The 27880-nt window shown below is 43.1% G+C and overlaps 3 protein-coding genes across 7 annotated transcripts; 2 read left to right on the forward strand and 1 right to left on the reverse strand.

Moving 5' to 3' along the window:
- The first annotated feature begins 649 nt into the window (after nt 1–649).
- Nucleotides 650–5144, forward strand: LOC106613061 (glutamine amidotransferase-like class 1 domain-containing protein 3, mitochondrial). Of its 4 annotated transcripts, none has more exons than XM_014214943.3 (5): nt 650–749; nt 3539–3651; nt 3982–4153; nt 4343–4544; nt 4646–5144. In XM_014214943.3, the coding sequence occupies exons 2-5, from the start codon at nt 3544–3546 to the stop codon at nt 4836–4838; spliced, it is 675 nt and encodes a 224-aa protein (XP_014070418.1). In that variant the 5' UTR covers nt 650–749; nt 3539–3543; the 3' UTR covers nt 4839–5144. The 4 variants fall into 4 exon arrangements, with proteins under 4 accessions (XP_014070418.1, XP_014070419.1, XP_045580659.1 ...); XM_014214944.3 differs by lacking the exon at nt 650–749 and adding an exon at nt 1116–1369; XM_045724703.2 differs by lacking the exon at nt 650–749 and adding an exon at nt 1279–1373.
- A 5155-nt stretch (nt 5145–10299) lies between these two features.
- On the reverse strand, nt 10300–16553 carry LOC145858090 (uncharacterized). Its single transcript, XM_082956392.1, has 5 exons — nt 16428–16553; nt 13342–13472; nt 12259–12345; nt 11368–11532; nt 10300–11250 (listed from the first exon to the last, which is right to left on the reverse strand). Exons 1-5 carry the CDS (start codon nt 16438–16440, stop codon nt 11104–11106), a joined length of 543 nt encoding a protein of 180 aa, XP_082812518.1. The 5' UTR covers nt 16441–16553; the 3' UTR covers nt 10300–11103.
- Nucleotides 16554–17031: 478 nt separating this feature from the next.
- On the forward strand, nt 17032–27057 carry LOC106613060 (uncharacterized). Of its 2 annotated transcripts, none has more exons than XM_082956393.1 (5): nt 17032–21834; nt 21953–22094; nt 22551–22608; nt 22918–23059; nt 24288–27057. In XM_082956393.1, the coding sequence occupies exon 5, from the start codon at nt 24418–24420 to the stop codon at nt 24844–24846; it is 429 nt and encodes a 142-aa protein (XP_082812519.1). In that variant the 5' UTR covers nt 17032–21834; nt 21953–22094; nt 22551–22608; nt 22918–23059; nt 24288–24417; the 3' UTR covers nt 24847–27057. The 2 variants fall into 2 exon arrangements, with proteins under 2 accessions (XP_082812519.1, XP_082812520.1); XM_082956394.1 differs by having other exon boundaries at nt 22037–22094.
- Nucleotides 27058–27880: the final 823 nt, after the last annotated feature.

Consider the following 27880-nt stretch of genomic DNA (forward strand, 5'->3'; position numbering starts at 1 on the left):
GAAAATGTGAAACTAGTGGTTTGAATGCAGAAATGGCATCATAACTTGTCTGTCTTTAATCAAACAACAGTAAGGAAACAGAACAAACTAATTGAATGGCCTGCTACATTCTATGCATAACATTTGCAGAGTGTGAGACATGCCTACAAATGTCAAAGAAACCTGGTTGTGGTTTGCATGCTGCTTGCCCTTACCAAAAATTGTGCTTCCAGTGTAGCAGGTAAGACAATGTTCTGATTTTGCGAATCCCCAATGCACAAGGTGCACCTGTGTAATGATCATGCAGTTTAATCAACTTCTTGATATGCCACAGCTGTCAGGTGGATGGATTATCTTGACAAAGGAGAAATGATCACTAACAGGGATGTGAACACATTTATGCGCCAAATTGAAGAGAATTAAGCTTTTTGTGCGTATGTAAAATGTCTGGGATCTTTTATTTCAGCTCATGAAAAATGGGACCACCACTTTACATGTTGCGTTTATATTTTTGTTTAGTATACAGTGTCTTCATCAATATTGACACACTGACACCATCCATCCAGTGTCTGATTCTGAGAGATTTAGAAAAAGAGCAAACAGAGAGGGCAGTAAGGCAAGTAAGTTTCCCTTTTCCCTCCCAGCATCACTCAATGCTGCCTTCAAGAGCCCACTAGTCTCCAGTCCCCGCCTCCATGGGAGGGGCCACAGAAGGAGGATATTAACACCTTGCGTTCGGAGTGAATAGGAAGATCTACTATTGTAACAAGGTGAGAATAACGTTGTCGATCAATTAATACTGCATCTATGTAGCCTAAGTAAACAGTTTAGCATTAATGTTGTATTTAGAGTTGAATGTAACAAAAGAGCTGTGGATATGTGATGACTGCTTCACATCTAACAGCCGATACTGTTTTAGGCAGTTTTAAGACGCATCTCTGCTGTTGGAGGTAGTAAAATTCAACATGTTAATTAGCTAAAGACGGATAGGCTACGTTTTACCAAAAGAACAGTGCGCTTTCTGTGTTCCGGGTCTTATTTTTGCTGCCGTTTTTTTTTTTTTTTTTTACATTTAAAATAAGTGTGTGTAACCTTTTTATTTAACTAGGCAAGTCAGTTAAGAACAGTCTTATATTGGCTAGCAGTTATGTGGTCTGTTTCTGGTGCACGGATTTCATGATTCTCGTTTACTACGACACCTGGCTACAACAGTGGCAACTTTGTTTGTTTCATAACGTCTAACCCAAAAGCCGGCAGAAGGCGATATTGAGTCGTGTAATTTTTACCATCCAAACGCATTGTATGCAACCTTCAAGACTTTAGTATCCCTTGCGGACCGGTTCATACCGAAGGGGTTCGATTTCCTCAAACTTTATTTCATGCAGCGGGGGTGGGTATGCTACTTTCCTTATGAAACTACATACTTAATGAGTGTATATACTATTAGTTAATTTTAGTATACTGTAAACGAACAGTATCCTTTCAGTTGAGCGTACTAGCTCTCTGCCAGTCTACCGGAAGTTGTTGCTATGCAACCTCTTGCCAGCTAGTTAGCATAACAACAAATTACTAGTTTTACATTGTACCGCTTCGGGAGTGCCAGATTGCGCTCGTACATTCAGAGGTTGTCAGATTGTCAGTTTGTAAATTCAGAGCGTTTAGCTCCGGCCGAGGAGTAGGGTTGATTTGAGCGTTGTATATAACGGCAGTCAAACACCCAATCTAACGTTGGCTAGCTACTTCCAGACACGCATGAGACCACAGACCGTTTTACTCGCCCTAGCAGAGCTGGTTAACAACATAACGTTACCGGTACTATTGTAAAGCTATGCTATGTGGTTAGTAATTTGTTAGCTATGTCCTTGTCAGCCAACAACGTTTAAGGTAACTTATTTGGAAAGTTCTTACTTTATTACATTGCTCAACATTTTCATAAGTTTGTCATAATTCGTTAAAGCACTGAATTTGTATCCGCTCTCTTTATACCTCTGCTGCATATTTTCTTCAAATCTGAAAACTACGTGAAGCCACGTCCATTTTCCTTAAGAATTGCATTACTGGCCCTAAAGTACTGAAATAGTGTCCTCTGCGTGTATACTTCATATTTTTGCGAATTTAGTACGACATCCGGGAACTTTTGGCATACTATATCAATACTATGACCAATATACTCAATCACGTCACAAATAGTACGGTTAGTATGAGTATTTTAACACTGCTCAGGGGTTCCGTTTCTTTTAGCGTGCTGCGTCAGCAACATCGCATTAGTGGAAACCAAGACTGTTTTAAGGGCAGACCTGGTTGTAAACTAGATATGTTCGAGTCACATCGGACAACTTTAGCTAATCCTTCATTTATGCAGCAGGTTATGAGAATTAGGTTGTCTTAACCTGTTGTAGGCCTATCTGAACCGATGCTTAACACATCTCTGTGGGTTCTGTACTTTTCCACCCTCCCTCAACACCTGGCTCTCTACCTGTACCAGGTATTGTTGACTAGAGGCATTGGTGTGTTGCCTGGACACAGTCCTTTAGAGACTGATGTGATGATACTCAGGAGGCCAGTGTTTATCATTTGGCACTCGCTATAGGTTAAAGCATTCTGTCCACACCCCTACAGAAATGGGATAATGCCATTGCGCTTTATTTTAGAAATGATCATGGCCCTGTTCTAACATCTCCAAATCATACAGCATTATTAGTGTGTTTTTGCTACCATGAAAGGTGACTGGAGAGAATTTAAGGTGGGTTGTAGCCTCGCAATATGGACGTGTGTGTGTGTATCACGTACGACAGTTTTCTAAATCCCAATTTGTTGCGCATGCAAATCCTAGAATCTCCACGTATGCCAGAATTTAGTAAGCAATTTACTCTCCGTTGATAAATGAGGCCTCAGGCATTTAAATGTTTGATTACATTTACATTACATTTAAGTTATTTAGCAGACGCTCTTATCCAGAGCGACTTACAAATTGGTGCATTCACCTTATGATATCCAGTGGAACAACCACTTTACAATAGTGCATCTAAATCTTTTAAGGGGGGGGATTACTTTATCCTATCCTAGGTATTCCTTAAAGAGGTGGGGTTTCAGGTGTCTCCGGAAGGTGGTGATTGACTCCGCTGTCCTGGCGTCGTGAGGGAGCTTGTTCCACCATTGGGGTGCCAGAGCAGCGAACAGTTTTGACTGGGCTGAGCGGGAACTGTGCTTCCTCAGAGGTTGGGGGGCCAGCAGGCCAGAGGTGGATGAACGATTGATCAATTCTGCTGCTGGGAAGTCATTCTCACGTCATGCTCACTGGTCTTCGTTGTCCCAAATGGCACCCTATTTCCTATGTAGTTCACTACTATTAAACCAGGGCTCTGGTCAAAAGCAGTGCACTATATTGGGAATAGGGGGACACTTGTGTACCTTACCTGACGCACTATCCGACATGCCATGTGTATTGATGAGAAAACAATAGGTATTTTGTGATGGGTACAATCTAGAATTCAGTTTAATCTAACAGCTTGTTGTGCATCACTGTCTCCATACTGTAATTCTTGTCTGTCTGTTGCAGGAGTCATGGTGAAGTGCATAGCCATAGTTCTGTCAGGGTGTGGGGTCTACGATGGGACAGAGATCCATGAGGCGTCTGCTGTGCTAGTCCACCTCAGCAGGGCTGGAGCTAAGGTAAGGCCTCTTTAACATTTATATGGGTAGTTCAAACTCAAGCTTCTCATGTTAACCTTCTGACTGTACAAGCCCAATCTATAGTCAGATTCCTGTGACAACTTCAGACATCCTCTAGTCTAGAAAGTGGCACAGAGTTTGCATTGACGTGCATGTTGTCAATATGCCTCTGACGGCTCCTTTTACTGCTGTACTTCTAATCGTAGTCTCCCCCTGAGTGCTTGTCGTTGGGAATGCTGGTTCCAATCTCATTAGCATGGACACTACTATGACACCCCTGTACTGTAGGTGTAGATGTACAGTATTGACGGTCTAAACTCATCACCTCAGGTCCAGATGTTTGCCCCTGACATGGATCAGATGCATGTGGTGAACCACTGCGAGGGCAAACCCACGGCGGAGAAACGTAACGTCCTGCAGGAGAGCGCTCGTATCGCCCGCGGTGACGTGTCAGACCTTACCAAACTGGACATCACCGCTTTCGACGCCCTCGTCATCCCAGGTAAGCATTACTCCTTAATTTATACCTTCATTATATACCTTCATCACTATCACTCCATTATATACCTCTGTCACTAGCGTTCTTCCATTATCATCAGCATACAACCCTTACTCACCCTTTACCTTTGTGGGACAAAGGCTGGTTTCCACTGCTCTACACTGTGCTCAACCCAACTGTTGTGTCCTGCAGGTGGTTTTGGCGTGGCCAAGAACCTGTCTGACTGGGCTGTGAAGGGGAAGGAGTACACAGTTCAGCCCCAGGTAGAGAAGCTGATTAAGGGGTTCCACGGAGTAGGCAAGCCCCTGGCTATGTGCTGCATCTCCCCTGTCCTAGCTGCTAGGGCCCTGCCAGGATGTGAGATCACTGTGGGACAGGACAGCGAGTGTGAGAGGTGGGTTACAGCGTCAGTGTGTGTGTATACAGTATGTCTCTGTTTGAATGTAAGAGGTATGTGTTTTTAGCCCCTGATGCTCTTCTCTCTCCCACCACTAGATGGCCCTATGCCCAGACGGCAACCACCATGACTGAGCTGGGCTGTAAACACGTGAATAAGAATGTGGGGGAGGTGCACGTCGACGTAAAGAACAAGCTGGTCACCACCTCTGCCTTCATGTGTAACGCTCCAATACACGAGGTGTTTGATGGGGTGGGTGTCATGGTTACAGAGCTGCTCAAACTGGCCTAGAAAGTCTGTGGAATCAGAATGCTGATTTGTAGTTTGTCCCAAATGGCACCCTATTTCCTTGTTATAGTGCTTATGGGCCCTGATCAAAAGAAGTGCACTGTATAGGATGTCATTTAGGACTCTCGCTTAGAATTATGTTTGTTGTTTTCCTGGAGACCATCCTGATCTGATTTTACTACAGTGTCACTTACTGGATTGTTTAAAAAGCTGAAATAGACATCAGAAGCTACATGTTTCTGTTGCGCCATATGTACTGTGATCTGTGCTACTATCAAAATTGTAATAAAAGTGATGGCAAACAAACAATTCTGTAATGAATGACTTGTGATTAGGGGTTCACGCAGCGACGCTGGGTGAAACCCAATTTGTATTTGTTGGGGTTTTATTATTATTAGGGGTTCAGCAGTGACTCTTGTGCATCCTTATTTCGATGTCAAACTACCACTGGTGTGTGTGGGGCCAAAGAGCTCTATTTTTATGTCATCCAAGTAATTTAAACTCCTGGCGTTTGATAAATGGCACTTGGCTTGAAACCCATGCTATGGTCAGATTACATGCACACCAGTGGTGGGTTTGGCGTTGAAATAAGGATGCATGAGCAGAAAATAACCCTATACCTACTGTCAAATATGGTGGTGGATATTTGATGTGATGGGGATATTTTGCGTCCACTGGAATCGCATATTTCAAACCACCTTTTGTAGGTGTGCTATTAATCGTTTGTAACTTATTTTGTAGTTAATGCTGTTGCAACTGTCTCTTTATGGCCGACAATGGCTTCTGGGTATCAGAACAGCGACTTCACCTCGAACTAGACAAAGATTATTATTTTTTTCTTTGAATCCAACAAAAAGGATATCCTGCGTCTCAGACCAGGCCCAAATCCCTGTCAGTCGCGTGAAGAAAAGATGGAACTATAGCAGTCGGAGATCGGGATGCCTTGTGAGAATTTGCCGGCAAGTGTGTAACCCACCTCTACCGTCCATTCTATCGGCCAGCGTGCAATCACTGGAAAATAAACTGGATGATCTCCGTTCGATACTATCCTACCAACGGGACATTAAAAACGATATGTTTCACCGAGTCGTGGCTGAATGACGACACTGGCTATACAGTTGGCTGTGTTTTCCGTGCATCGGGAGGACAGTACATCTACGTCTGGTAAGACGAGGGGTGGTGTGTGTCTTTTTTGTCAACAGCTGGTGCGCGATGTCTAATATTACGGAACTCTCGAGGTATTGCTCACCTGAGGTAGAGTACCTCATGATAAGCTGTAGACCACACGATCTACCAAGAGTTCTCATCTATATTTTTCGTAGCAGTCTATTTACAACAAATCGATGATGGCACTTAGACCACACTCAACGAGCTGTATAAGGCCATAAGCAAACAAAATCAAGTTGGCACTCCTAGTGGCCGGGGACTTTAATGCAGGCAAACTTAAATATGTTTGACCTCATTTCTACCAGCATGTCACATGTACAACCAGAGGAGAAAAAAAACTCTAGACCACCTTTACTCCACACACAGAGATGCATACAAAGCTCTCCCTCGCCCTCCATTTGGAAAATCTGACCATAATTATATCCTCCTGATCCCTGCTTACAAGCTAAAATTAAAGCAGAAATTACTAGTGAGTCGCTCAATACAGAAGTGGTCAGATGATGCGAATGCCACGCTACAGGACTGGAGTATGTTCTGGGATTCATCCAATGGCATTGACTGTACCACCTGAATCCTACTACACCGGCTCTGACACTCGTCGGATGTGACAGGGCTTGCAAACTATTACAGACTACAAAGGGAAACCCAGCCGTTAATAGCGTTCCACTCATGAGGTCACTAGGACATTTGACTGCAGGAAAAGGCAAAACATCTTAAAGCACTTGGGTTGCTGCATCTGAACATTAGTAGCTTATTTCCTAAACTGAATTACATAAAGATCTGGGCAATACAAACAAATTTCTACATTCTGGTATTGACTAAAACTTGGATCTCTAGCGACATTTTGAACAATATTAATATTGAAGGTTATAATGTGTTCAGCGCTGACAGACAGGGTAGAGGTGGTGGAGTGGCCATTTTATAAGAAAAAATATTTATGTCTGTACTGAAATCCATGTCCCTTGTCATAAAAATGTGAGCTATCCACAGCCCAGTCAGACAAGCCTTTGTCTGTGGAAAATGTATCCATAACTGTCGGCTAATCTTCGTGCATTTGAGGAGTGAACTAGTTGTCTTCTTTTACTAAATCAGAAGTTATTATCCTGTGTGACCTAAATTATGATTGGGAAATGTAGGCTTCAGACAATCTAAAAGACATGTAATGATCTAAACCCAACCCAGCTGGTGACTATGCCTGCACGGCCCAAACCTAAACATCCTTCAAAGTTGACTCTCATCGATCTTATTCTAGTGAAAACACCAGAGAAATATGTTTCTATTGGTGTCTCCACCCAAGATATTAGTGACCATTGCCCAGTTTGTGTTACAGATGTGAGAATACAAAAATGTAAGCCTGTCAACACTAAAATAAACTTTAAAAATGTCAGTGAACAGGCTTTTTTACATGATCTTTATTTTAGTGACCTTGATTATATTTAAACTATCCCTAAACCTGATTTAGCATTGAACCTTTTTTTAGATGTCTTCAATACTATTGTGGATAATAAATAAGGGTTAAGGTTAGATCGAATGCCTGGAAGTATCAGAAGTCTTTCATAAAAGAGATGATCCTTGGGTCAAGGCTGGAACACAGGCTTAGGCCCGGACTGGCAAGCTTTTAAGCAACTGAGGAATCATTGTGTAAGACAAATCAGAAAGGCTAAATCAGATGTTTGTATGTAACCGATATTTTGGATTGTAATGGGAATCCTGTTAAATTCTGGAAAACTGTCAAATCCCTTAAGGGTTCTACTTCCTCCTCCCTGCCACAACAAATTCATTCAGACACTGTCCTCAGGTTATGTCGATATAGGACTCGTTTACTGTGGATATAGATACTTTGTACCTGTTTCCTCCAGCATCTTCACAAGGTCCTTTGCTGTTGTTCTGGGATTGATTTGCACTTTAGAACCACAGTATGTTAATCTCTAGGACAGAACGCGTCTCTTTCCTGAGCGGTATGACAGCTGCGTGGTCCCATGGTGTTTATATTTGCGTACAGATGAACGTGGTACCTTCAGGCTTTTGGAAATTGCTCCCAAGGATGAACCAGACTTGTGAAGGTCTACAATAGTTTTTCTGAGGTCTTGGCTGATTTCTTTTGATTTTCCCATGATGTCAAGCAAAGAGGCACTGACCTTGAAGGTAGGCCTTGAAATACATCAACAGGTACGCCTCCAATTGACTCAAATGATGTCAATTAGCCTATCAGAAGCTTCTAAAGCCATGACATCATTTTCTGGAATTTTCCAAGCTGTTGAAAGTCACAGTCAACTTAGTGTATGTGAACTTCTGACCCACTGGAATTGTGATACAGTGAATTATAAGTGAAATAATCTGTCAAAACAATTGTTGGACAAATTACTTGTGTCATGCACAAAGTAGATGTGCTAACCGACTTGACAAAACTATAGTTTGTTAACAAGAAATGTGTAGAGGGGTTGAAAAACGAGTTTTATTCACTCAAACCTAAGTGTATGTAAACTTCCAACTTCAACTGTATGCTATTAACCCGACTGTTGATCTGGCTGTGTCAAAACTACAGTTAGATTTGATAGCTATGCAGGAATCCCTTACTGATTTAAAACTTGTGCTTAATACAGGCAAAATGAAATACATGTTGTTTTTAAACTCTCATAAGAATGTTTCAGATTAACTACATGTTCTCTCATTAGATGGCGCTCCAATCAAACGTGTTCCCATGTATAAATACTTACGCACATGGATTGGTATGGATTTGACGTTTATAAAACATAGATAGATATCTTACCAACGGGACATTAAAAACTGTAATATCTTATGTTTCACCGAGTCGTGGCTGAACAACGACATGAATAACATACAGCTGGCGGGTTTTACACTGCGTCGGCAGGACAGAACAGCAGCTTCTGGTAAGACGGGGTGGCAGTCTATCTATATTTGTAGACAACAGCTGGTGCACGATATCTAAGGAAGTCTCGAGGTTTCAGTCTCCCCCTCAGGAGACTGAAAAGATTTGGCATGGGTCCTCAGATCCTCAAGAGGTTCTACAGCTGCACCATCGAGAGGATCCTGACGGGTTGCATCACTGCCTGGTATGGCAACTGCTCGGCTTCCGTCCGCAATGCGCTACAGAGGGTAGTGCGTACGGCCCAGTACGTCACTAGGGCCAAGCTTCCTGCCATCCAGGACCTCTATACCAGGCGGTGTCAGAGGAAGGCCCTATAAATTGTCAAAGACTCCAGCCAACCTAGTCATAGACTGTTCACTCTGCAACCGCATGGAAAGCAGTACCGGAGCACCAAGTCTAGGTCCAAGAGGCTTCTAAACAGCGTCTACCCCCAAGCCATAAGACTGCTGAACATCTAATCAAATGTCTACCCAGACTATTTGCATTGCCCCCCTCCTCTTTAACGCTTCTGCTACTCTCTGTTGTTATCTATGCATAGTCACTTTAATAACTCTACCTACATGCACATATTACCTCAATTACCTCGACTAACCTGTGTCCCCGCACATTGACTCTGTACCGGTACCCCCTGTATATAGCCTCGCTATTGTTATTTTACTGCTGCTCTTTAATTATTTGTTTCTTTTATTTCTTACTTTTTTTGGTATTTTTCTTAAAACGGCATTGTTGGTTACGGGCTTGTAAGTAAGCATTTCACTGTAAGGTCTACACCTGTTGTATTTGGCGCATGTGACAAATAAAATGTGATTTGATTTGTTGAGTTGGTTAAGAAGCTAAGATTTAAAGCTTTTTCTACAGAAACAGATCATGCCTGACTAAGCAGTAGGAAGCAGATTATTCAGTCATCATTTTTATCTGTTCTTGATTATGGCGATATTATTTATCAAAGTGCAGCTGCTACTACTCTTAAACCTTTAGATGCCATTTACCATAGTGCTCTTTGTTTTGTTACCTGTAACAGTTTTGATACTCATCACTGCATCCTGTATCTAAAGGTTGTCTGGACTTTGTTAAAGACCTGTAGATCTCTACATTGCTCCCTTTTTGTTTACAAGGGCCTACTTCATAAACTTCTGTCTTGCCTAACTTTACTGTTGAAGTATAGACACCTGAGTTGCCTAACCCGTTCACAGGATTGGTTAACTCTTGAGGTTCCCAGGTTCTCCACGAGCTAGGTAACTCTGCTTACTTACCTACTAATTAGAAGGTCCTGTGTAGATTGTATTTTCAACCAGTAACTATCAGAAAATAACACTGATCAAATATTTTCACACTTTTACAGTGTTAGTTTCATCAGCTGTTGTACAATATGCTACAAAACACTGGAAAACAGAAATCTGACTGCACTGGGCCTTTAATGGAATGCACTTTATCAATGATTTAATTTTGTAATACAACTCCATATAATAGACCATATCATGCACATTACACAGTTTAAGCAAATACAGAAATATGAGCAAATAATATTGCAATATAAAATATGACATGGTCCAAAATGTTTTGTTGACAAGGACACTTTAATATCAATCATATACACAAAGAGGCTACATATAGAATACAACAAACTCTTTCTCCCTCTTGACATTTTCATCTGGCTCAACTTTTTCCAAAATAGTCATTCTTCAAAAGTATGCCTTTGATTTATATTCCTCTTCCATTCTTCCAATCAGTGCAGTAATCCATTTTAACCAACTATATTTCCACCATGGATGTTTCTTTCCCTCCTGACATGGCTGTGAAAATCCATGCATGTTAGGCTACCTTTACTCTGTTGATATTCCCATTTGAGAAAATAATATAGCACGTCTTCTTCCAATTTGGCACTGAGGGACTTTAAAGTCAGGGCAAAAAGTCTTTAGAATTGTCTAATCTAATAAGAGCATAGGTCCAGTCTCTTTGGTCTTGGTCTCTCTGATAGTGCCTGCTTTTGATAGTAGCCATTTGTAGCCTACTCAGATCCCAACTACCCCTCAACAGGTACAACACCATGTCATGCTTTATTTGACCAGAAGAGGGTGATGTAACTCCATTAATAAATACAGGTGGCAGCAAAACACTGCCATGTAGTACAGACAGCCTCTACCAGGGAATGCTACCTCATCCAGTTCAGCATTGATCATAAGGGAGAGGGATAGAAGAAATCCCAGGTTATCATCTCTGGTCCAGACAGCTGTCTCTGAGGTCCAGGGAGAGCCACTCCAGCTTCCCCCGGAGCAGCCTGCCGTACAGCTGCAGCACCTGGGTCAGACTCCGGCTCTGCTGGCTGGGACAGCCTGGGTCTGGATCTGTCAAGTCACCCTGTGGACCAACAGACACACAGTCAAGTGTTTGTGAGGGGAGATTGGGAGAGAGGAAGAAAGAGAGAGAGGGCTGGAAAGAATTAAAGTGTGTGTGTGCGTGCGTGTGTCATCTCACCTTGATGTCCAGTTTGGTGACTATGTGCAGGTAGTTTGTGATTCCATGCTCAAGTCTCTCCAGCAAAGATGACTGACAGCTGAGTTTGGTCTCTTTCCTCACTCTCCCTACACCGTCCAACAACACTCCCAGAGCCCCTCTCACCTCAGCACGCTTCTGCTGTAGCTAAGGACACACACACACACAATCAATTTGCAACTTTGACTTTGTGTTATAGAGCGTTAAACTGTAGATGTAAGTGTTATAGAGCATTATACTGTATATGTAAGTGTTATAGAGCGTTATACTGTACATGTAAGTGTTATAGAGCGTTAAACTGTAGATGTAAGTGTTATAGAGCGTTATACTGTAGATGTAAGTGTTATAGAGCATTATTCTGTAGATGTAAGTGTTATAGAGCATTATACTGTAGATGTAAGTGTTATAGAGCATTATACTGTAGATGTAAGTGTTATAGAGCATTATACTGTAGATGTAAGTGTTATAGAGCGTTATACTGTAGATGTAAGTGTTATAGAGCGTTAAACTGTAGATGTAAGTGTTATAGAGCGTTATACTGTAGATGTAAGTGTTATAGAGCATTATACTGTAGATGTAAGTGTTATAGAGCATTATACTGTAGATGTAAGTGTTATAGAGCATTATACTGTAGATGTAAGTGTTATAGAGCGTTATACTCTAGATGTAAGTGTTATAGAGCATTACACTGTAGATGTAAGTGTTATAGAGCATTATACTGTAGATGTAAGTGTTATAGAGCGTTATACTGTAGATGTAAGTGTTATAGAGTGTTATTCTGTAGATGTAAGTGTTATAGAGCGTTACACTGTAGATATAAGTGTTATAGAGCAATACACTGTAGATGTAAGTGTTATAGAGAGAAACGCTTACAGATTTGTGATCCCAGGATGCCTTTAGAATCCTGACACAGGGTAGCTGAAGGGAGGAGGGGAGTTGGTCTGAACCACTACAGCCAACCTGGATGGATTAAAGAAACATATTTACAAAATATAATGTGAAGTAAAGTGTTGGTTCCATGTTTCATGAGCTGAAATAAAAGATCCCAGAAATCTTCCATACTCACAAAAAGCTTGTTTCAAATTTGAGTGAGCATTTTTGAGTGAGCATTTCTCCGCCAAGATAATCCACCCAACTGACAGGTGTGGCATATCAAGAAGCTGATTAAACAGCATGATCATTATGCAGGTGCACCTTGTACTGGGGACAATAAAAGGTCACTCTAAAATGTGCAGTTTTGTCACACAACACAATGCCACAAATGTCTCAAGTTTTTAGGGAGCATGCAATTGGAATGCTGCCTGCAAGAATGTCCACCAGAGCTATTGACAGATCATTTAATGTTAATTTCTCTACCATAAGCCGCCTCCAACGTTTTTTGACAGTAAGTCCAACCGGACTCACAACTACAGACCATGTGTATGGTGTCGTGTGGGCTTGTGGTTTGCTGATGTCAACGTTGTGAACAGAGTGCCCCATGGTGGCCGTGGGGTTATGGTATGGGCAAGCATAAGCTACGGACAACGAACACAATTGCATTTTATCGATGGCAATTTGAATGCACAAAAATACTGTGACGAGATCCTGAGGCCAATTTTTTTTTAAGGTAAAGTATCTGTGACCTATAAAAACAAAGGGAGTCGAACTCTCCATATGTATAACCTCCCAGTAATTTATCAGATAAATGAACACCAACGTTTCGACATCACTGTGCCTTCTTCAGGGTGAAGTATCCGTGACCAACAGATGCATATCTGTATTCCCAGTAAGGTGAAATCCATACATAAGGACCTAATTAATTAATTTAAATGTACTGATTTCCCCATATGAATTGTAATTCAGTAAAATCTTTGAAATTGTTGCATGTTGCATTTATATTTTTGTTCAGTGTACATAAAACAGATAAGATAGACATAATGTGTGGATTTCTGTGTGATTGCCAAGTTTCTGTCTCACCATGGCAACCTCCAGGTCCTTCATGTTGTTCATGTTTCTCCTGGCGTGTGCGTTGCACACAAAGTCGATTGGTCTTGTCTTGGCGTTGGGTACCTCAAAAGAAACCACGCACAACAGCAGGAGCAGAATTCCTAAAGGAGTGAAGAGCAGATATTTCTTAGGCTCTGGGATTACAATGGTGACTGTGTCCCACACTACAATCAAGATAGCATCTATTCCTATACCAGTTCAGTGGCTCTGTAAGAGGCAGGTTTGACCACATTTACACAATCTGTTTCCACCTAATGTCTCTATTATACGGGGTGTTTTTTGGACACTTCTTAGCAACTTCTCCAACACAAGAGCCAAGCCAAGTGTTGTCTCACACTGTTTCTTAACAAAAAAGCCATAGTGTTATTATTACGGTCCATCGATTACCCAACACACTGATGAACTGAACTGATCGTTCTTGCTTCAATAAGTTCTCCTCTATAATAAAAAGCATGCCAAGATTAATTTTCTGATATCCCTGTGGAAAGTTTATAATTCTATTGGTCTAAACATCATATTTCAATGTAAGATCTTAAAATGATAGGCCCATACCACAAAATCAGCCCAAAATAATTACATTGCATTCGGAAAGTACTTTTTCAACATTTTGTTACATTACAGCCTCATTCTAAAATGTATTAAATTGGGGGGGTTTTCTCATCAATCTACACACAATACCCCATAATGCCAAAGCAAAAACAGGTTTTTAGAAATTGTAACAAATGCATTAAAATCAAAAAACTGAAATACCCGAGGATTCAGACCTTTTGCTATGAGACTTGAAATTGAGTTCAGGTGCATCCTTTTCCATTGATCATCCTTGAGATGATTCTACAACTTGATTGGAATCCACCAATAAATTAAATTGATTGGACATGATTTGGAAAGGCACCTACCTGTCTATATAATGTCCCACAGTTGACAGTGCATGTCAAAGCAAAAGCCAAGCCATGAGGTCAAAGGAATTGTCCGTAGAGCCCCCGAGACAGGATTGTGTCAGGGCACAGATCTGGGGAAAGGTACTAAAACATTTGTGCAGCATTGAAGGTCCCCAAGAACACAGTTTTCTCCATCATTCTTAAATTGAAGAAGTTTGGAGCCACGAAGACCGCCAAACCACCAAACTGAGCAATTGGGGGAGAAGGGCCTTGGTCAGGGAGAACCCGATGGTCATTCTGAACGAGTTCCAGAGTTCCTCTGTGGAGATGGGAGAAACTTCCCAAAGGACTACCATCTCTGCAGCATTCCACCAATCAGGCCTTTATGGTAGAGTGGCCAGAGGGAAGCCACTCCTCAGTTAAAGGCACATAACAGCCCGCTTGGACTGTCATGTGGACTCTCAGACCATGAGAAACAAGAAAACAAGATTCTCTGGTCTGATGAAACCAATATTGAACTCTTTGGTCAGGTGTCACGTCTGGAGGAAACCTGGCACCTCCCTACGGTGAAGCATGGTGGGGGCAGCATCATGCTGTGGGGTGTTTTTCAGCGGCAAGGACTGGTAGACTAGTCAGGTTCGAGGGAAAGATGAACGGAGCAAAGTACACAGAGATCTTTGATGAAAACCTGCTTCAGAACGCTCAGGACCTCAGACTGGGGAAAAGGTCCACCTTCCAAAAGAACAATGACCCTAAGCACACAGCCAAGACAACACAGGAGTGGCTTCAGGACAAGTCTCTGAATGTCCTTGAGTGGCCCAGCCAGAGCCCGGACTTGAACCCGATCGAACATCTCTGGAGAGACCTGAAAATAGTTGTGCAGCGACGCTCCCCATCCAACCTGACAGAGCTTGAGAGGATCTGCAGAGAAGAATGGGAGAAACTCCCCAAATACAGGTGTGCCAAGCTTGTAGCATCATACCCAAGAAGACTCAAGTTGTAATCACTGCCAAAGGTGCTTCAACAAAGTACTGAGTAAAAGGTCTGAATACTTATATAAATGTGATATTTCAGTTGAACATTTTTAGTACATTTGCAAAAATGTCTAAAAAACTGTTTTTGCGTTGTCATTATGTGGTATTGTGTGTAGATTTTTTTTTTTTTTTGGGGGGGGGGGGGGTAATCCATTTTAGAATAAGGCTGTAACATAACAAAATGTGGAAAAAGTCAAGGTGTCTGAATACTTCCCGAAATCACTATATACCGAGTAGGATATTTACTATTAAAGTGATGCGTAAATTTTCCTTAAAAAAGGCTATTGTTTTGCACAAACAAAAGAGGATCAGTTAGGTACCTAAAATATGTATTGGGGTACATTTTAAAAGATACACTATATTTACAAAAGTATGTGGACACCACTTCAAATTAGTGGATTTGACTATTTCAGCCACACCCATTGATGACGGGTGTATAAAATCGAGCACACAGCCATGCAATCTCCATAGACAAACACTGGCAGTAGAATGGCCTTACTGAAGAGCTCAGTGACTTTCAACGTGGCATCATCATAGGATGCCACCTTTCCAACAAGTCAGTCAGAAGCAATGTTAGCACAATAACTGCTCGTTGGGAGCTTCATGAAATGGGTTTCCATGGCTGAGTAGATGCACCCAAGCCTAAGATCGCCAAGCGTCGGCTGGAATGGTGTAAAGCTTGCCGCCATTGGACTGTGGGGCAGTTCTCTGTTGTGATGAATCACGCTTCACCATCTGGCAGTCCGACGGACTAATCTGGGTTTGACGGGTGCCAGGATAAAGTTACCTGCCCCAATGCATATTGCCAACTGTAAAGTTTGGTGAAGTAGGAATAATGGTCTGAGGCTGTTTTTCATGGTTCGGGCTGGCTTCCCAACAAAGTCTTAAAGAAATGCATATCAATGAATAATGCACACAGTTCCCATTTGTATGTCACATTTTATGTTAGTGTATCACATTGCCAGAAAGGGTAAAAGTATCACTATTCATCAATCTATACTTATTCTACTAAAATATCACTTGAGGGGTCTAGTAAACCACGCTGATCACTGATCTATTTAACAAAAACATAAATAATTCACATTGCATGTGTATTCATATAGTATGATGATAGCCCGACTACAATGCGCATTTGGATACCCACTGCTTAAAGCCATAGCCCGCTCCTGTGCGCATGACGCCCCTCAATCAAGGCCTTTTCTTCCATGGTGCTCGTCCCCGTGTTCCATTTATTCCAGGAGGGTTATCGTAGGAGTTCGCGACACCGTCATATATGTTTAAAGTCACTTATATTCACCAAATCCCACATTCCATTTTGCGTCTGCCTTCTTGAGCTGTTTATCCTAGGCGTGTGCCTCTGGAAACCTGTTTTGTTTGGTGAGTTTTTTTTGTTGTGCCAACAATTGGACCTAATGTGCGGAAATGTTTGTGATTCCTGAAATGTAGCAATCCGTAAATTCAAATGCCCATAAAACGTATAATATCCAGTGAGCGAGTGACGATAACCTAGTCTAACTTTTGATTAATATTTTAAAGAAGTAGAATGTTGGAAAAAATAAATGACCAAATTAATCGAATCCAACTCACATGCGTTTTAGGCAACAGCAAAAAATGTGGACTGAACGTCATATTTGATTTACCCTGGCGTTAATGTTTGACAGTTGGCCATCCTCCTGTCAACGGTGTGCACATAAACGGTACAACTCTCCTAAAAGCACTATGAAATTAGCTACGTGCACGGGAAAACAAATCTAAATGGAACAAGACAAACCGGTATGTATTTTTATTAATTTTTTTAGCTCAAAGAAAAAATATGAAATAATGATTATTGTTTCATCTCTTATTTCCTACATTGCCATTATCCCTGTGAGTAGAACCTAGGCAACCTCCATTATCTTTTTACTCAAGATTGAAATCTAATGACTAGAATATTGATAATGTATCAGGATGTATAGAGGCTATTGCCTAATCTACCACACTGGATTTTGCTTGCTAAGAAATGGCCTTTGGACATTGTACATACTGCATGCTGGTTTGGTGAACACTGAGCACTCTCATTCCCTCCACTCCAACTCCTGCCACACACTGAATTATGCTCATATCAAGATTAGATTAAAAATAAGTGTTTGGTGGTTAAAGTGAAAGGCACTATGAATAGTTCAGTGGCGAGATAAGCCCCCTACCTCTACCCAGCCACAGCATTGGGTGGGTAGAGCATTGGGTGGGTACATTGTAGAATAATAGTGAAGACCTCAAAACTATGAAATAAAACATGGAATCATGTAGTAACCAAAAAAGTGTTAAACAAATCAAAATATATGTTATATTCTTCAAAGTAGCCAACCTTTGCCTTGATGACAGCTTTGCATACTCTTGTCATTCTCTCAACCAGCTTCATGAGGAATGCTTTTCCAACAGTCTTGAAGAAGTTCCCACATATGCTGAGCACTTGTTGGCTGCTATTCCTTCACTCTGCAGTCCAACTCATCGCAAACCATCTCAATTGGTTTGAGGTCGGATGATTGTGGAAGCTAGGTCATCTGATGCAGCAATCCATCACTCTCCTTGGTCAAATAGCCCTTACACAGCCTGGAGGTGTGTTGTGGGTCATTGTCCTGTTGAAAAACAAATGATAGTCCCACTAAGCCCAAACCAGATGGGATGGTGTATCGCTGCAGAATGCTGTGGTAGCCATACTGGTTAAGTGTGCCTTGAATTCTAAATAAATCACTGACAGTGTCACCAGCAAAGCACTATCACACCTCCTCCGTTTACCTACTCTGCGTCTCACATTGACACGGCTGTTGGAACCAAAGGTTTTTTATTATTGGCATCTGCTTGTAGTGGTTTCTTTGCAGCAATTTGACTATGAAGGCCTGATTCAAGCAGTCTCCTCTGAACAGTTGATGTCTGGTACTTGAACTCTGTGAAGCATTTATTTGGGCTGTAATTTCTGAGGCTGGTAACTTTTTAATGAATTTATCCTCTGCAGCAGAGGTAACGGTGGATCTTCCTTTCCTGTAGCGGCCCTCATGAGAGCTAGTTTCATCATAGTGCATGAAGGTTTTTGCGACTGCACTTGAAGAAACTTACAAAGTTCTTGACATTTTCTGGATTGACTGACCTTCATGTCTTTTAAGTAATGAATGATGGACTGTCGTTTCTCTCTGCTTATGAGCTGTTCTTGCCATAATATGAACTTGGTATTTTACCAAATAGGGCTATCTTCTGTATACCACCCCTACCTTGTCACTACACAACTGATTGGCTCAAACGCATTAAGAAGGAAAGAAATTACACAAATTAACTTTTAACAAGGCACACCTGTTAATTGAAATGCATTCCAGGTGACTACCTCATGAAGCTGGTTGAGAGAAAGCCAAGAGTATGCAAAGCTGTCATCAAGGCAAAGGGTGGATTCTTCAAAGCATCTCAAATATAAAATATATTTTGATATCTTTAACACTTTTTTTTTGTTACTACATGATTTCATGTGTTATTTCATCATTTTGATGTCTTCACTATTATTCCACAATGTAGAAAATAGTAAAAATAAAGAAAAACCCTTGAATGAGTAGGTGTGTCCAAACTTTTGACTGGTACTGTGTGTGTGAACTCAGCAAAAAAAGAAACGTCCTCTCACTGTCAACTGCATTTATTTTCTGCAAACTTAACATGTGTAAATAGTTGTCTGAACATAAGATTCAACAACTGAGACATAAACTGAACAAGTTCCACAGACATGTGACTAACAGAAATGGAATATTGTGTCCCTGAACAAGGGGGCGGTCAAAATCAAAAGTAACAGTCAGTATCTGGTGTGGCCACCAGCTGTATTAAGTACTGCAGTGCATCTCCTCCTCAGACTGCACCAGATTTGACAGTTCTTGCTGTGAGATGTCGCCCCACTCTTCCACCAAGGCACCTGCAAGTTCCCGGACATTTCGGGGGGAATGGCCCTAGCCCTCACCCTCCGATCCAACAGGTCCCAGACGTGCTCAATGCGATTGAGATCTTGGCACTTTGCTGGCCATGGCAGAACACTGACATTCCGGTCTTGCAGGAAATCACGCACAGAACGAGCAGCAGAGCCTGCAGGAAGGGTACCACATGAGGGAGGAGGATGTCTTCCCTGTAACGCACAGCGTTGAGATTGCCTGCAATGACAACAAGCTCAGTCTGATGACGCAGCGCCCCAGATCATGACGGACCCTCCACCTCCAAATCAATCCCGCTCCAGAGTACAGGCCTCGGTGTAACGCTCATTCCCTCGACGATAAACGTGAATCCGACCATCACCCCTGGTGAGACAAACCCGCGACTCATCAGTGAAGAGCACCTTTTGCAAGTCCTGTTTGGTCCAGCGACGGTGGGTTTGTGCCCATAGGCGACGTTGTTGCCGGTGATGTCTGGTGAGGACCTGCCTTACAACAGGCCTACAAGCCCTCAGTCCAGCCTCTCTCAGCCTATTGCGGACAGTCTGTGCACTGATGGAGGGATTGTGCGTTCCTGGTGTAACTCGGGCAGTTGTTGCCATCCTGCACCTGTCCCACAGGTGTAATGTTCAGATGTACCGATCCCGTGCAGGTGTTGTTACACGTGGTCTGCCACTGCGAGGATGATCAGCTGTCCGTCCTGTCTCCCTGTAGCGCTGTCTTAGGCGTCTCACAGTATGGACATTGCAATTTATTGCCCTGGCCACATGTGCATGCCTCCTCACTTTCACACAGATGAGTAAGCACCCTGACCATCTTTCTTTTGGTGTTTTTGAGTCAGTAGAAAGGCCTCTTTAGTGTCGTAAGTTTTCATAACTGTGACCTTAATTGCCTACCGTCTGTAAGCTGTTAGTGTCTTAACGACCGTTCCACAGGTGCATGTTCATTAATTGTTTATGGTTCATTGAACAAGCATGGGAAACAGTGTTTGAACCCTTTACAATGAAGATCTGTGAAGTTATTTGGATTTTTACAAATGATCTTTAAAAGACAGGGTCTTTGAAAAAGGGACATTTGTATGTATATACATTTTTACCTACGGGTGGTCCTAGGAATCAAACCCACTATCCTGGCATTGCAAGCGTCATGCTCTACCAACTGAGCTCCCTCTTTATCCTCCTGTCTCCATTCTTTCCTCCTCCTACCCCTCCTCCATCCTGCACCCTTTCACCCCAGAAGCCCACTTTGAGCTGACCCCGACCTGGCCCTAGTGTTGTGGAGTGGCCCGGGGGACAATGGCCACACCAGCCCATATGGAGACAGAAAGTGTAACCATGGTGATGGAGCTGTGGCAGATCTTTATATTCACATCATGTAGCAAAAACCCTTTCAGATAATTCACGTAGTACAGCAGGAGACACGGAGAGAGAGGAAGATGAAGGAAAAGGTTTGCATGACAAATTAGTATCTGTGTGTGACCATTACATTAATCCCTAGTGTGTGTGTGTGCTCAGTGGACCAGTCTTACTGGTGTCTTTACATAAGGCCATAACCATGGCAACGCCAAGCAGTGTCTACTAAAAGGCTGCTTTCCTCTATCTCTCTCTCACTTCCTTTCTCTTCCTCTGTCTGCCTTGCCAACCTACGTAGCACAACATGCTCAACATCAGCAGATGGAGATAGATGGAACAGCAAAAGCGAGGTGGAAGAAAAGGACAGGAATATGTCTCTCTCACTCGCCATCGAGTGGAGCCCTCTGTGAATGCAGCCTGCTGTATCATCCATCTGTGTGGGGGACATCTTTGGTCTGTCAAAGAAGAGGATCTTTCATTTACCAGAGTTGGATATCTTTGTGATCTGTTGAGGAAAAATCTCTATCTGCTAGAAAAGGATGTCTGTACAGCGGGGATCTCTCCTCGTGTGTTTCTAAGGAGGGTCTTTTGTGTTGGCCAAGGCTCTCGGAAAAATGCTTAATAGGATACTGTGGCTGCACATGTTACATTGCATCAACCCATAGAAAAGACTTGATTCAGGGATGGCCCCCTCACTATTTGAATCGTCAACAGTACATGTTGACTATGCTGACCTTTGTTTTGGTGACGACTAAAAAATAATTGCATGACAAGGGTGATAGGATGATATTGAGCTATAAATGCATTGAACTCAACATCTGTCAATAATGCGAAAGACACCACCCTGTCTTGACGGAACACTACAAAAGAACGACAAGCGACAGGGTGAAGAGGAGGAAGAAGAGGAGGAACAAGAAGGGGGTCATCATGATTTGGCTAAATCCTCTCTCTGCCCATCCTGTAGGCGTAGTTTTGACGTTGCCCTTCTCCTACCATGCTCCCATACCCTGTGTGGGTACTGTGTAGGGGGTGGGGTGGGGAGGGGGCAGGGCGATGTGTACTAAGAGGGGAAGGGGTGTGCCATGCTTCCCAAGGTGGCAACCATTCTGCCCACCACCGCTCTACCAGTCCCCCTGTGTGTGCCCTTGCTGTTGCCACCCTGTGGAGCTGCCATGCTGGGAGTGAGCTTCTGCCTCCTGACCCCTGAGTGGACAGCCAGTAGAGCTGGGGAACAGGCGAAGGAGGGACGAAGGCCTTCTCACAGGTAAGAAAGCTTGTTTTCTTTTCAGGTAAGATAGTTAGACTTTCATCTTTGAGCATCCATAAGACTTGTCTAAAACAATCTTCTCCCATTGCCCTATTCAATCTTCGGATGGATACAGGTCACACCCTCCAAGTGACCCAGTGACTGAACCCTTCCTGACACACGTTCCCATTCTTTCCCACCCCACTAATCCCACCTGCAGGGGAATCCATTCATCAGGGACACATGGGATGTCAAGGACCAGAGCACTGCTGCATATGGTGAGTGAAATGGCACCTTGGCAGCAGTGGAGGCTGCTGGGGGAGGACGGCTCATAATAATGGGTGGAACAGAGCAAATGGAATGGCATCAAAAACACATAGAAACCATGTGTTTGATGTATTTGCTACCATTCCGCTCCAGCCATTACCACGAGCCCGTCCTCCCCAATTAAAGTGCCACCAATCTCCTGTGCTTGGCAGTTAGTCTTGGTCAGACACATTCTGTAAGCTCCAGGTTTAAACTGGGAGGCATGCCAGATAGTTATTGTTGTTGTGGTTACTCTGTTTCTTCAGTGTTGGGTTTCTGGTTCCTCTAAATACTGGTAAACCTCATGGGAAAGTGAGAATAAATGGGTCAAGGATAATCTGGCATGCTTACATCCCTACATGCTTCAAAGGGTGCCAACTGTTTTGTAGGCTTTTTTAACTCTGTTCTCTGTGTATCCATGGATACAGGCTCACCACTGGAGGGTGCTATAGACCTACAAGAGGAAGAGATGGAACAGTCTCTCAGGTCAGTGAGTCCAATGCAAGACTCTTTATCCAAGGATGTATTGATATACTGTGTAGAACAGTGGAGGCTGCTGAGGGGAGGATGGCTCATAATAATGGATAAAATGGAGTGAATGGTATCAAACACTTGGTTTTTATGGGTTTGATTTGATACCATTCCATTCACTCCATTCTATCCATTATTATGAGCCATCCTCCCCTCAGCAGCCTCCTCTGGTGTAGAAGAGGAGTAAAAATACACATCTTATTAATTCCAATGCCCCTGATTAGAGTTTCACCTTCTCTTTTGTCCTAATCTCTCCCTTCCCAGGTCTGACGTTCACCCTGGATCCCTCTGCTGGTGCTCCATCTCTCCACCACCTCCCTCACTGTGACCTTCCACGGACCAAGCCCTCCGTCACTACCCTCTCGTCACCATAGCAACAGGGTCACGGGTTCAGTGTACAGGATAGGTGAGGATGTGCACTCTACTCCACCTGGCCATGAGTTAATGGTAGTGGCAGAACAAGTACAAATCACTGCTTTGATAATAATACTCTTAGCCTCTGGCATGCTGATCTATTTCTACTGACAGATGGGCTACATTTCTTACACATAATCATGTGGCAGTTGTAGCCTACAAATACATACAGGCAGTCTTGTGCAAATACTCCCACACACACATGATATTGTCCCTAGGGCATACATGACACAGGCTCTGTCCTACATAAAGTTCATTCACGTCCTTTAACTCTGCTCTGTGGTGCCGCCGAGTGGTGAACAGGATGACAGCATGGATTTCCCAGCGCTTGGCCGAACCACTAACAATTAAATTGTTTCTTTAACAATTTCATTTTGGCTTACAAGGCATGTTGACATCTGCTCTCTGTAAACAACAGAAAGCTCTAATAATTTGGCCCAGCAACAAGCCATAAACAATCTGTTGATTTGAATCAAATATGACAGAAATGTGCAGCTTCATCAACTGTAGCGAGTCAGGCAAAATACGGTATTAGTGGTTGTTGACCAGGATGACTGGCACTGTCGACCGAACATAGGATGGGAACAGCATTGATATTTTACATATTATTGCTCACTCATCCCAATTTGTTCCACCCATAAGTGAGAAATGTTTCTCTTATGGTTTGCACCAATATTATTGTCTTCCCTACATAGCAAAGAGCAGAACCTGACGGTCCATTCAGACCTCAGTTCTACCTACCTATAGGTTATGGAAAATTTGCTCTTTAAAGGTTTTCTCCATTAGGGTTCCACAAGTATATTACAGTCTGCAAAAAATACTACAGTAATTACTATGGTATATTGTTTTTCTTACTACAGTATTTATACCATAGTAAACTGTAACAACTACAGTCTTCATGGGGTCTTCCTGGGGCGTACATATAACAACTTTTTGTTTTTAAGTACAGTGACTGCCACGTACTGCCACTACTAAATGCATATAGGGGAAACACAGGGTGCCTGGGGGCCAGTTTGTTCCTGCTCCAATCAACATGTTTTAGTCAGGCCAAACGAGGCAACAACTATGTAGCTTTGTTGAGTGCAGAAAAAGTCGGGCATAAAGACCACCCCGTTTCATAATGACATGGTAATGTTTATTCACACAATATTTAAAGACATAAGTTCCCATGGTGTCTGTTTTGACACAGAAACCAACCACCTTTCCTGTTTTCCATACAGGAGTGAGCTCATTGGACGATGCTGGTGGCTTGAAAGGCAGGGCTTGTCCTTCTCCACTGTGTACGATAGCCGTCGGGAGCCCTTACATGCCGTGCCACCCCAGATCAAGACCCTAGGGCTGTTCCTCAACATGGGTGGAGGGGCGCTGAGCTTCTACAACCCTCTGACCCAGGAGCACCTAGCCACCCTGCCCACTCGCTTCAGTAACGCTGGGGTGCGTCCCGCTCTGGGGCTGGGCCAGGGCAGGCTGAGGCTCCGCTGTGGCCTACCCCCTCCACCCCACATCTTCCTCAGCCGAGCGTCTGCCTATAGAGGGCCTTCTGGAGCTGGTGAGGGTCGCTGGCGCAGAGACGTGCCCTTCCAGTCTGTACGGGCGGTCATCCAGAAGTTTGAGGAGCTGGCGGTGTCAGATTCTGGCTCAGGGCTGGTGTCCAGTTTTGGGTCGTCCTGCTCCACTCTGGCCTCCTTGGCCGAAGCAGGCCCAGGTCTCCGCTTCAGCCTCAGCCCAGGAGCAGCTCGCCATCCTGGGCAAGAGGGGATGGAGGCTGGGGCAGAGTAACATGTGGAGGACAGACTATAGTACCTTGTACAATGATGGGCCTCTACCCTGCTGTTGATAGAAGCAAACTACTACCACGTCACATTACAAATAGGTTTTTATAAGGTTGGCGATGACACTGTGTGACAAATTTGGGATAAACTTGTGAGGTGGAAGGGCCATTCTTCTGCTTTATGATAGGAGAAAACCATTTGGGATGAGTTTGGATGACTAATTCCATGGCTAATTTCTCATCTCTGAGGAACTCTCTGACTTTCTCATCAGTGTGATTGTGACCCAGTAGTTTACTTTCTCCCCAGGACACTGGGCTTCCTCTCAGCTACACAACCCCCAGAGGTTTGGGGCTGGGCCAGGGCTGTCTGTGGGGGGGTTAGGAGGAGGAGGATTTCTCACTGGGGGTCCCACACTCTGGTGTGGGGGTTGATGGTAGGACAGTAGGGTTGATATGGATGGTGGTGTGTGTGGGAGTCAGTGGTGGTGACACTAAGAGTGTTGACTCTGGGTCACAAAGACAGGTGTTAAAGTACATTTATCCCGCAGTGTGTGTGTGTGTGTTTCTCTCTCCCTCTGCCCCATCTTGTCTCTCCATGATCTCTCTGTTTTCTCTTTCTGCTTTTTGCATGTTCTGGAAAGGACAATCCAATCATTTGGTCAGAGCACCCAAGTTGTAAATCACATTGTAATTTTTATTTTTTTTAAATCCACCAAATTAAAACAACCATCAATCACGGGAAGAGCCGTTTGTACCTGTGGAGAGGAGAAAACAAGATGTCCACCGAGTAGTTGTTGTGTTGGGCCAATCATTTAATTCATTGACGTGCTACTTGTCACGCATCTTTAGGGAACATAATTACGCACAAAAGTCTGCGTCAATATCAGTGGAATAATTCGGAAGAGACGGTTGGTCTGTGAGTCAAATGCGCTGTTACACTGTCGCCCCCCGAAACACTAATCTTGATGACTGTGTTGATGTTTAATGGTCGAGGTATTTACCGCAGGAATAAAAATGTGTGTACTGCGGCCAGTTATCACTGGGTTCTCGATTCTTGAGCACTATCAACTTTCCAAAGCCGCTTATTAAAATAAAGTGTGGAAGTAATTTCACTCTTATAAACAAAATTAGAAGGGGGTAATGCAGAATTCAAAGGCGCTCAGTAATGACATTTCTGTCGGGGGGTGATTCAAGCCTGGTGTTTGCTTATCGAGGGGGGAGCAGATCTGTAAGCAACACGGGAACAGCTGTAGAGAAGAAAAGACCCACATAGACCCTGAACGTTACATACAGTACTGTAGGTGTCAGTGAGTTATTATTTTGGCGCCAAAGTGTAGGCCGAGTTGTATAACGGACACAACGGTCTGGTAACATTAGAGAATCAAGTCTAGGCCTAAACTACTATATAATATCAGATATATACAGTAGGCTGCTACAGTGGCGACTTGGAGTGACGCAATTGTACAAGCCTAAAGTGAGAGATCACAGTTGGATCCGAGGTGTCAAAGACAAGTGGTGTTGTGTCCCCCTCCTCACCACGTTTCCATGCCAACTGTGTTTGGAGATGGCTTCTGGTCGCTAATTGCATGGAGGGCAATAATTAGGGAACCCTCGAAAATGGATTGTGAGAAAAAGACAACCAGGAGCACCAATTTAATTCGCACCCCCGTCCACTTTCATTTAGCCGTTTCGGCAGTGTTTGCGTATTGATTCCGAGCGTTCATACATGAATTCTAACCAGACCGACATTTACATTTTGAGTGGGTATTCTTTACTTTCCATTGCTAGGGGTAACACAAGAATTAGCCTGACAACACCAAGTCATGTAGGCCTGGTTGGTCTTATTACCATCATGATCAACATCAGCATAACAGTAGCTATAAAGACATCATCCCTTATCGTTTTGTTGTTCTGTCAGTTGCCATTAACAACCAAATTGGAGGCAGTAAAAGGTTCTTCCCCGAGACACATCCTGCTTTCAATTGACCTCATGTGTCAGTTTAGATGATTAGTGCTGAATATCACCGATTTATATTTTATCATGTATACGACGTTTAATTTATGAACACTGGCATGGCTATTCAATCACTGGCATGTTATTATTTTTTCCATCATTAGGCTAAATAATATCCACCTCCTCCAAGGGTCATATTAAGGATTTTATCAAGGGTAAAATAAAATGAGTCATCGTACTTCTGACGACGCTCTATAAAAGTGAACTAATCAGTGAGCAACTTTCCTTTTTTCTGACTTGTTCTTGAGAAACATAATTCCGTCTCGATGTCTGGACTTGATAAAGCGAGCAGTGGTCCAAGGAGAGCGCGGGAGACAGGATGTCCATACTCCATTCAGCGCATTTGTTCTGGTTTGTTTCACGACATTTACACTTGAGTCAGAAATGATTGAGACTGGAATGTAAATTCAGGACATCACGCATATTACCAAACAAATCCATCTCTCAGGTGCCACAGCGGGTTAAATGTGGGTGCGTAAAAGGACAGAAATTGTTGTGACCTCGTTGTCGACCTCTGCCATGTGATCAGTGTACATAAAACCGTGATGGGAACAGGTGGTGTTGGGGGCGCCCTGTAACCGGTTGGTACACATCTGCCAGGCTATCTGCTCCCCCTTCTCGCTGTATTTTCACACCTCCAGTATAATCCAGCCAGCAAACAGGATGCGGTCCCGAATGTGTGCCAGTCAGACGGAAAGAGGATGGAGTGAGGGGGTTTCTGGGAAAGTAGGCATACACAAATGAAACATGCACTTTCGGCTGTCTGTATTCGACACCATCAGCAAATACACAGAAGAGGCATGATTGCATCATCAAAAGCACCAATATGTTCTCACATAGGCCTATATAGCGCCTCTGTTTCTTTGATCGGGTCCTATTTTAGGCCTCGAGTGTGTCCTATCTTCAGGGAGAACATATTGGACAACACTTTGACAATAAAAAGACGCATGGTGTCTGGTTTATATTAGGTTGTGTCTTATCGGAATTGTAACCTTACTCACTCTCATAAAACGCTGGTCACGGTTAAT

This window comes from Salmo salar, chromosome 09, assembly GCF_965601325.2.
Source record: "Salmo salar chromosome 09, fSalSal1, whole genome shotgun sequence".
In the NCBI taxonomy this organism is placed as follows: Eukaryota; Metazoa; Chordata; class Actinopteri; order Salmoniformes; family Salmonidae; genus Salmo; species Salmo salar.